This window comes from Pundamilia nyererei, unplaced genomic scaffold, assembly GCF_000239375.1.
Source record: "Pundamilia nyererei isolate P.nyererei 1_Seehausen unplaced genomic scaffold, PunNye1.0 scaffold00006, whole genome shotgun sequence".
Lineage (NCBI taxonomy): Eukaryota > Metazoa > Chordata > Actinopteri > Cichliformes > Cichlidae > Pundamilia > Pundamilia nyererei.
Genome location: NW_005187407.1, coordinates 7,067,057 through 7,076,714, shown reverse-complemented (window position 1 = coordinate 7,076,714; position 9,658 = coordinate 7,067,057). Strand labels below are relative to the sequence as shown.

The 9,658-nt window shown below is 42.1% G+C and overlaps 1 protein-coding gene across 5 annotated transcripts in view; it reads left to right on the top strand.

Annotated features, from left to right (window-relative positions):
* The window catches only part of rhobtb4 (Rho related BTB domain containing 4), a 38,947-nt gene that overhangs the window by 15,410 nt on the left and 13,879 nt on the right, over positions 1 to 9,658 (top strand). For all 5 annotated transcript variants that reach the window (XM_005722338.1, XM_005722337.1, XM_013914649.1 and 2 more), the window contains 2 exons: positions 5,749 to 5,950; positions 6,143 to 6,246. In XM_005722338.1, the coding sequence (XP_005722395.1) occupies positions 5,759 to 5,950; positions 6,143 to 6,246 (296 nt within the window). In that variant the 5' untranslated portion in view covers positions 5,749 to 5,758. The remainder of the gene's footprint in view (positions 1 to 5,748; positions 5,951 to 6,142; positions 6,247 to 9,658) is intronic.

The window sequence follows — 9,658 nt, the reverse complement described above, 5'->3', positions numbered from 1 at the left end:
TGTGTGTATAAGAGCGTGTGGGCCATGACGTCATCTGAGGGACAGTGCTTCGCAGGTAGCTACGTGTCTGATGAAGAACCTTCTCACTCCTACCTGGAAATAAATAAATAATATTCTGGGAGTTTCTTTTTTTTAATTTTTTTTATCTCACTTCGTTTTCATTTCCAGTCATTAGCAATTAATCATATCTAGTTGCATAAACATTTTGGCATGCACACGATATTGTGCAATCCTTGTCTTTTGGCCAGCATCATTTTTTTTCCCTCCTCAAGTGATGTCTAATAATGCTCACTGTGTGACTGTAGCTGAGCCATTTGTGGAAACACCAACTGCATCAGATCTTCTGTTCTGTGCGTCTCTCTACCAGCGTCCTACCAGTCATCCGCCCTTAACACACGGACGATGAGATGTGTTTTTGTTGGCTATTAAGAATTTTGTTCTTAAATCTTATGGCAGTACTGTAGGAAATGAATCAAAGATCAAGGTTGTCGTTATGTATACTCAAATGGCTTAACCTATTGTCCTGATTAGGCACTGTGCCCAAGCATTCGACTGTGTCAACAGCTTTAAGATAACATTCTGCAGCGCTGATAAACCCACATGGAAGAATAAGCCAGCATTATATGGCAGGCTTGAATGTCCTGATCCCTGTAACAAGCTGTAGTGGAAGATATACAGAGGTAAATAGTGCTTAGAATTGCTCAGATGCTTTATGGTTTGCTTTTATATGTAACATAAACGTGTGCTTTGGTGCGGAAAATATAAAGTATGTTGCATTTTTAAACAAGATTAGTACTGCTGGACTACTTTCCTCCCACCCTAATTATCTTTGGGTCAATAGAAACTCTTAATATGATTGTGACACGTCAAATGACATGCACCATAAGTATTAAGTTGAAAGGTTTTAGAATTCAAAGATGGCAAAGAGTTAAGCATATGATTCATGAGAGCTGGGGTTGGGTCACTAGCCACAAAAAAGTTTGAGAGCCCCTGCTTTACATCATGTTTTAAACCACAGTTGCATTCCCACAGGAATGGCCTGGACTATTTTCTCCCAGACAAACCTAATCCATCTCTACATCAGTAAAGTTGTAGTAATATCTAGGTCACCAAGTCCTTTGTTTTAAAGTTACAGTACTTGCTTTGTCTCAGGTGCCTAGAAAAATCACAATCACATTGTGAGTTTTTTGCCAGAAAAACAAACCATGTACAAAAAAGACAATGTGTCATGTTTCAATTTATTTGAAATATCAGTCTCAAATGAGCCGGCTAAAGATAAACAGTATGCAGTTGTATGCAATGATAAGGTAATAGATTTATGCTAATAACAACTGTATTTTGTATGTGGTGTTTGGATTCTTTATGCAATTAAAAGTCAAAGCCATCAGATGGCACTTTGAAGATCAGTGGAAAATGACAATTAAATCGCCAGCTTACCTGTTTGTTCAATCAGAATAGTCTTAAAAAGAAAATTGTGAGAATGGGTGACGAAGCATGAGAGATGAGAGAGACGTGAATGACAGACATGCTTTGAGAGACTAGATGTAAAAGTGTCCTGTATATGGAGTGGATACTGAAAGGTACAGGGGTGTGAACTAGAAATTGGAAGAAAACGAGCAAGAAGGACAGCAAGATAGATGAGAGAGGAAAGAAGTGGTGGGAAGTATAGATGGAGAAGAGTAGAAGGAAGACTGGCAGGGATGAATAGGAGAACTCAGAGACACAAGGGTTGGCCTGTCTGTGTTTAAAAATCTTTACTGCAGCAGAGAGAGAGAGAGAGGAGCGAGGCTTTTTCAACTAAGCTGGCGTGCGGCTGGCTCCCAAACAGCCTTTAAATCATTAGGCTAGATGCATACATAGCATCGCCTGCCGTGGGTCGTGCATTAATACCAGTACCATCTGCAAAGGGTAAGACAGTACGTGCAGGCATGCATGTGTGTATGCATGACTCTGCGAGTTTGTGAGTGAGTCTGAGGTCTACTGTCAGCCATCCTGGGAGCCTAGCAGAGGCTACAGACCAGGTTATGTAACCAGTCTATGGCAGCTGTGCCTGTGGCTGTCAGTGTCTCAAACACCCACAAAACACACAATTGTAACTCACACACACAGATGCACAAGTGCACAAACCTAAAACGCATACACAAGAATGAATGTGTAAGCATTTTTTTTCTTGCAAGAGAGCAAACTTTTGACAAAAACAACTGTTATTAAAAGGAAGCTTACATGGTTGCACATGTTTAAATAGATTCTGCAGACAATTACACACGAGCACTTTGTGTATGCAGCCAAGCCTGTGATAGTTTAAGCCCCATAGCTCTGTGTGAGTGGCCAAGTGTTGACCCATGCATTAAATGGGTGGTTTTTGGGGTCACTCTTTTTTCACTTCTTTTTTTTTTTTGCATGAGTGGTTGAAGAGAGCACAGTGGCAGCCGGCTTCAACGCTGGCATCGGGATGAATTCTAGCCCCAAGGAAGAAGAGGCAGATGGGGGGTGGGGTGTTAAGGTTTTGGGATAACTGGTTGCTGCCAGTGGATCACTATAGGTGTTACATAACAGAGAAACTGGGGAGGGGGGGTGGGGTGTATATTTGATTAATACTGCTCCTTGACTTACATCCAAAAAGGTCATAAAATGATAGATCACTGCTGAAAAAAAAGGGTGGAGGAAAGTGTGCCGTTGGGAGAAAAAGTGGGAGGAGACAAGGGAGATGGAGAAAGGTTACTAGAAGACAATGAGTGAACTGAAGGATGGAAGAAATGTGAACTGGAGCATTATATTTAGGGAATAAATGCATAGTGGAAATAAAGTGAGGGACTTTGTCAGCTGGTCCAAAAGTATGCTAGAAAGGGTACGGCTGGAATAAAACAAATAACCCACACAGACAGAAGGATAAATAGAAGGATTTGGAAAAAAGCCAGTGAGTTTGTGTACAGATAAACTAAACAGGAAGATGACAAGATGTGTTTATCTTCTTTCATTTCTCCTTTAAGGGCTGTGTGGCCTTAAAGAAAAGCTATACAAAGACGCACATTATGCATGAGTTTCCTTGTCTCTTTGGGCATGCATGCAGGCTTGCACACATGCATGCGTGCACGCGCTGACTAAATCCATGACATTCCAGAATTAACTAGAAGGGTCATGTTTGTGTGTTGAGTGGGCATTTGAGTCCCTGTCACAGTGTTTCTATCAGTCTGCTGATGCCTACGCAATATCAATATGTCCTTAAAAGTGTCAGAAAAACATGCACACGTAGCGAAAAAATAAAACAGTGACTCATTGTCTCATTGTTTTACATTGCAAACTGTCTTTGTCCTTTTAGACACCTTTGCTAGCTAACATGGAAAAATCACACTGGCCAGCAGATGAAGTCTAGACATCTGTGTACAGTTCACTATAGTTCACTGGCTAAAAATGAAACCTGAGCTCTACAGCTACACTTTCCGCTCCTCTGAGCTGCACAAGTCTCCTGCTTCCATAGTCTCTGGCTTCTGTTCATCCTCCAGTCATGCAATTAAAAATAATTGTTGGAGTCTAGGAACGCTTAGGAGGTTTAAATATAAACCTGTGAGCAGGTGTGTATCTGCCAAGCGCAGTGATGTATGAGTAGACAGTTGTGTTACACTTGTTAACCAACACATGACCGAACTCGCTTGGGGCCTCGGTGAAGATCCTCAGATGGAGGATGATATCTGGGAGTCAGGTACTGTTGATCCCCCTGAGAAACTGTCCACGCCACCACCAACGCTGCCTTCTGGTTATATCAGTGCGTGCATGCACATGCACGCACTCTCTCATGCACACACACACACTGACTTAAATAGTCCTGCAGGCCAGTAGTAAAGGATTTAACGCCGTACTCTGATATCTCCCTTGTATTTAACTTTCTTTCCTTTTTTACGGAATCACACATATTCACAAATATCAAAGCATCAGCAGGAAAATTTGTGATTTGTTCTTCTGAAAAGCCTTGGTTATTGCCGGTCCCATCCTTTTGATCCCTGTAGCATTAATTTCTGGTTCTAATGCTGGGCTGACAGTGCCTCTCGTTCTTTCTAATACTAATAATCCCCTCCCTGGCTTTTTCTATCTTGCCATTCTTTTCTGGCTATCCACTGTTTCATTGGAAACACAGAGGATTTAACAGTACTGTACATCACGTCTGGATCCCCTGTTTGTCACCGCCATTTTTGGTACACTCAATTCAAATGTCCTTTGGCACATATCGCTGACAACCACTTGTAATAAGTCAGGATTCACAGTTGGCCCTTTATCCTTGTTTAGTTTTCTAAAAACAGCACTAAGAGGCTTGCTGCCATCACCATTAGCCAAAAAGCTGTTAGGTAACTGCCGGGTTGCGCTATCTTTTTATTGCTTTCTCTATCTCTCTCCTCTACCTGTTGTACGTGCGTCTGAAGGTGTGACAGCTAAGGTGGCAAGGGAAAAGGATATTTTTAACTCTGAAAGTCATAAATCCACATGGAGGGTTCAGGAAGCTGCTTCTTTGACAGCTCAGGTAAACAAAAGAATCTCTGTTCTGTACTTCCTGGCTGACGTAAACGGGACCCCCCCCTCTGACAGGAAATTGGAAAACGTCAAGCCTTTTTTGCTGTTGTTGACAAAGAAAATCGATGTCTTAGGTCTCGAGGGAAATAAAGCAACGGTGATATAGATGAAGTGAAGGTGTATGGCTACACTGAGAGCAGTTCATGGCTGAATAGCAGGGCGCACACATGGCTCATGTGTCTGATGAATAGATGCCATTTTTAGCTGCTGGTGTCTGTCACTGCTGGACCGAAGTGTTGCACTGGCATCCACGTCATTGGAACAACAAACCAGAGCCTTTATAAATGTTTCAGATGCTCTATTTACGGGGGCCTTGGTTTGGGTTTTGAATAAGTCGCAACCCCGAATGGACTGATTAGCTGGCTACAGACTGAACTGCGTCTGTGGTGTGGCAGTGGTGTCGGTTTTGTAATAGCACAGATTTCTCCAGGAAAGTTTTAAAATGGGTATTAACATGTGTGTTGACATGTCAGAAATGTTTGTAAGCAGTTTATGGAAAGGGGATTTTGGTAAGCTTTTCAGAGTGATGTTTGGTTTTAAAAGAGGAAGTCAGGTGACCTGTGCAGTACTTCCGTTTTGCACCAAGGTTAAGTACAGAGGTGACAGGTGGTCATACATGGCTGCCACGCCAAGAGAAGACGAATGATGATGCATGAAAGACCAAAAATGCTCATTAGAAAGGTCTGGGGGTTTATACTTCCCTTTTTTTTGCACAGCCAACTTAGATTTCATCATCTCGTCTCTAAAATGAAAATGCTCTGAGTGATTCAAAAGAGGAGCAGAAAGGGGGAGAAAAGAATAGTAAACTCCAGGGAAGTCTCGTTCTTCTTCCTCTGTCCATCCGCCTCCTCCCCCTTCTCTATGTTTCTCTCTCTGTGCTATTACAGAAATAGCTCTGTGGTCCTTCTTTTGCTCAGCCTGTGAACCATGTGTTCTGTTGAGGAGTTTGGCAGAAGCCTGAATACACTGGGCATCACAGCTATGGGGGCTTAGATCCTTAACAAAGCTCCCCTAGGCTGGGCTGGGCGACAGCTAGCGGCTACTGTGCCTGATGTTGTTGTCAGTGTCAAAATGCAGTGTCATTCTTCCTGTGGTTCTTTATCAAATGCTGTTTTATTTTTGTTTTTCATGACTGTTGAATTAACCACTTCTTATTTTGATTCTCTCTTCTCTCGTGTTTTCCAGGGCCCTCTCCATGGATATAGACACAGACTATGAGCGGCCCAATGTGGAAACCATTAAATGTGTGGTGGTAGGGGATAATGCAGTAGGCAAGACCAGGCTAATCTGTGCCCGGGCCTGCAATGCCACCCTCACACAGTATCAGCTGCTTGCCACCCACGTGCCAACCGTCTGGGCCATCGACCAGTACCGTGTATGCCAGGAGGTGGGTACATGCACACAGAGTCAAACACAGTTCAGAAAGAGCTGCATAGACAGATTTGGGTACAGTTCTGGGCATTGTACAGAGACCGAAACACAGGCTATAGTAGTTACACATATGTATAAAAAGTAAGTAAAGATTATCAACACTGAAAATGTTGTGCAGGCCACTTAGAAATATTTGTCTGTGTTGCAGGTGTTAGAGAGATCTCGTGATGTAGTGGATGAAGTCAGTGTGTCCCTGAGGTTATGGGACACATTCGGGGATCATCACAAAGACAGACGTTTTGCCTATGGCAGGTGAGCAGATACACTCAGTGGAAAAAAACACACACACGCACACATATACACACAAACACCGTTTGAAGCTATCCGCTTGCCCCAACTTCGTTACTGACCCAGTAACACCATTTGTTGGCTGGCCACAAGGTTAACTATCTTAAAGCGTGTTGTTCTAGTTTCCCATTTTAATTGGCGCTGCCAAGGAATTGCTTTGTGTTGGCTGTGTAGTTTGTAAGGCATTAACACAATTTACGTGGGCTAACATATCACCAAATTCATTGTTGGCTTCTTCAGCAGAATGCAACCAATCTATTACACCCACAGAAACATGTCAGTGTAACTTTCCCTCACCCAAAAGTTGCTTTTTGTGTAATCCAGCTGCCATGCTTTTTTAGTTGAACTCTGCTCTCAAGCTGTTACATCCCTCCTCCCTCAGATGTGATTGGATCATCGCTGCATCCTCTTATTTCCTGTGCCTCTATCAAAGCTGCTTCATTGGCATGAAATGCAAAAGTACTTATTGCCAAAGCAAAATTCAGCAGATAGAAATTCGATTCACACCGAGCAAAAGTTGGCCAGCGACATCAAACTGAACAATAAAAAAAAGAAAGGATACATTTTAACCATGCTTAAAAAGGCTACTGTACTCTATATTGCACTCTGCTGTATGTTTTACCAACAATGGGTGGATCCTTAAAAAAGATCCTTAAGAAAAGCAAACAAACCCAGATCCCTCCCTCAGTCATACGTAAGGTAAGTTAAACAGAAGTGCCGAGTCATTGCGGTCATTAGCCTTCGTTTTGTTAAAATAAAGTTTCCTTAAGATATTCTTTGGCGAGTTGTCTTATTTTAGAATGTCTCAGGCCAGATTCAGATGGTTTACGCTTTAAAACCTGAACAATTAAATAAGAAAAAGACAGAAAATGTGAATTTGTTTTAGATCTGTTTTGCAATTTAGTGTAATTTAATTTAAAAAAAAACACTGGGATCACACTGATTAGGCTGGTGTATGCACTTTGTGTATCAGGTCACCTTGTCCCTGTGTCAGGTGTGTTTGAGTGGGAGGTGTTTATTGAGGTGTGTTTATTGTCAAGTAGCATGTAGTTCATTTGTTCATTTGGTTCTTGTTTTGCTGCTATGATACAAATTAGGCCAAAGTGTCTGTACATGTGCACATTGATATGCCTCTATTTGTATATGTTTTGGTGTGTGCGTGCGTGTGTGCATGTGTCTGTCTGCATGCCCTGTATGCTTTGTCAGCCTGCAGTCAGCTGATAAAAACACAACGCCAGCTCAGCTGTTTTTCCGTGCCCGGTGTCACTGGCTCCCCTCCCACTCATCCTCGTTCTCTCCCATTCCATTCATCTGAGCCGCGCTTTATTCTCCATCCTGTCCTCAGGCTCCTCTGATTCACCTCACCTCCCCCTCCTCTCTCATTACCTTAACCGAATTTACATCATAAGGCTCCGTTGTGCCCTTGACACTTTGCTACCTCCTAACCCAGCCTTTTGTTGATATCAAAACTCAAAACATCACATTGTCAAATGATACCCAGATTGTCACATGGCTTGTTAGAAGAGGAACACTCAGTTTGGGAAAATAAACACAGAGTGAAAATAGGTCAAGTTAAAAAGTTTTTCATTCAGCAGAGATTCAGAAATTTAAAAAAACAAAAAGTTAGAGATTGAAGCACTTCCAGCATGATTTGCCAGTGTGATACAAATCCACTTTGTTTGTACATTTAGAGGCAGACTGGGGCAGGTCTTCACAAAATGCAGATAGGAGAAAAATATAATCCATATAAAGGGTGACCTGTTGGTCCATATATCACGTGTCCAAAAAGAAAACACATTTTTATGCATTTATATTTGAATGTGTCATAAGCCATTATGTACTGACAATTTTTATATTCTAGATTAGTTACATAATCTACATTATGTTTGTAGTGTTAATAGGATCGCCTGTCAGTCCAGCAACAGCATTAACGAAGACACTACAACTTGTTATGAACAAATTAAAAAGACTTTACAGTTTGCATTTATATGGTGCCACTTGCTTTAGTAAAGTTGACCACGCAGCAAGACCTAGATCTTAAATGGAAAAACATACAAACAAACCACGAGATCCGATGCATGTACACATAACATGACCTCAAATAGCCTAAGCCGTGGCAATGATCCTTGTGCAAAGTGCAAATGGGAGTTCCTGTGTGTGTGTATGAGAGAGAGAGAGCATGAGCAGTGATGTAATACTTCAGTATTGTATATTACATCCTTGCCAGTGGAAGCTTTGCAGAGATTATGCAGTGAAAGTAAAGAGGACTATGGAACCCGTGTCTGCACTGCCGAAAATGTCACAGTTGATTTAGTGCAGTTCGGTTTCATTTCCTTTAAAGAAGAGGGGACGTCAGGTTAGCTGCCTTTGTGTGTTACTTGTAAATTAAGCTGTTTGTCCCTCTTCTTCAAGGATGCTTCCTGTTAAAAGATTTTCACGTTTTAGTCAAGTAGTCAGAGTATATTTGGATTTCTTACAGTGCTGCCTTTGTGTGCTCATTAAAGTGGGTCATATTTTCTGGAGCAAAGGTATTTTGCCAAAGGAAATAGACAAGTTTAAGTGGCATTTAATGATCCTCTCAGATTCATTAATGGGCTTTTCTCCCACTGTCTGATGAACAATGTGTGCCTGACAAAAACTGGAACATATGTATATTTAATTATCTTCAAGTTATCAGCGATGCTTAATCTAGTGCACAAATTACATAAGTCTTTAGTAGTCTTGTGCTGCTGGGATCAGAAGTCCTGTGTTGTTGCGCTGTTGTGAGGAGCAGATCATTTAGCAATTGAGCATTTTTGCCTCGTCAGCATTGCACAGGCACTAAATGATCCATCCCGCTGGCACGAAGCTCAGTCAAACATTACCTAGTAAGAGAAATGCCTGCACCAACATGTCACAGAAATTTCAACTCTGGAGAACAGCTGTAAGTGCTGCCGTCTGCCTGCTCAAACACATCAGAAAAGGAGAAAATGAAATTCCGTGTGTGTGTGTGTGTGTGTGTGTGTGTGTGTGTGTGTGTGTGTGTGTGTGTATTTTGATCTATTCTTAGCTTTCTCTTTGTGGTCCATGTAGCCTTGAAGGGCTTATGGAGATTTACGTAAGAGAGAGCAGGAGAGAGGGAGAGAGAGAGAGGGGCAGGCCAGACAAATCAGCAGCCCAGAGGCCCAGAATCACAGACACACAGACCCACTCGCGCACACACGTCTTCTGACCCCAGCTTTCTCACTGGCACCGTCCATGCTCCTGCAGTGCCTTGCAGCAGCTCAAAAAAGCTTCATCCGCACATGTATGTTTTAAGCATAAACTTGACAAGACGTCCGTTGAATCAGCACCGATCCTTTTCATTTCCTTTTTTTTTTTTATCTCTGTCTCCTTG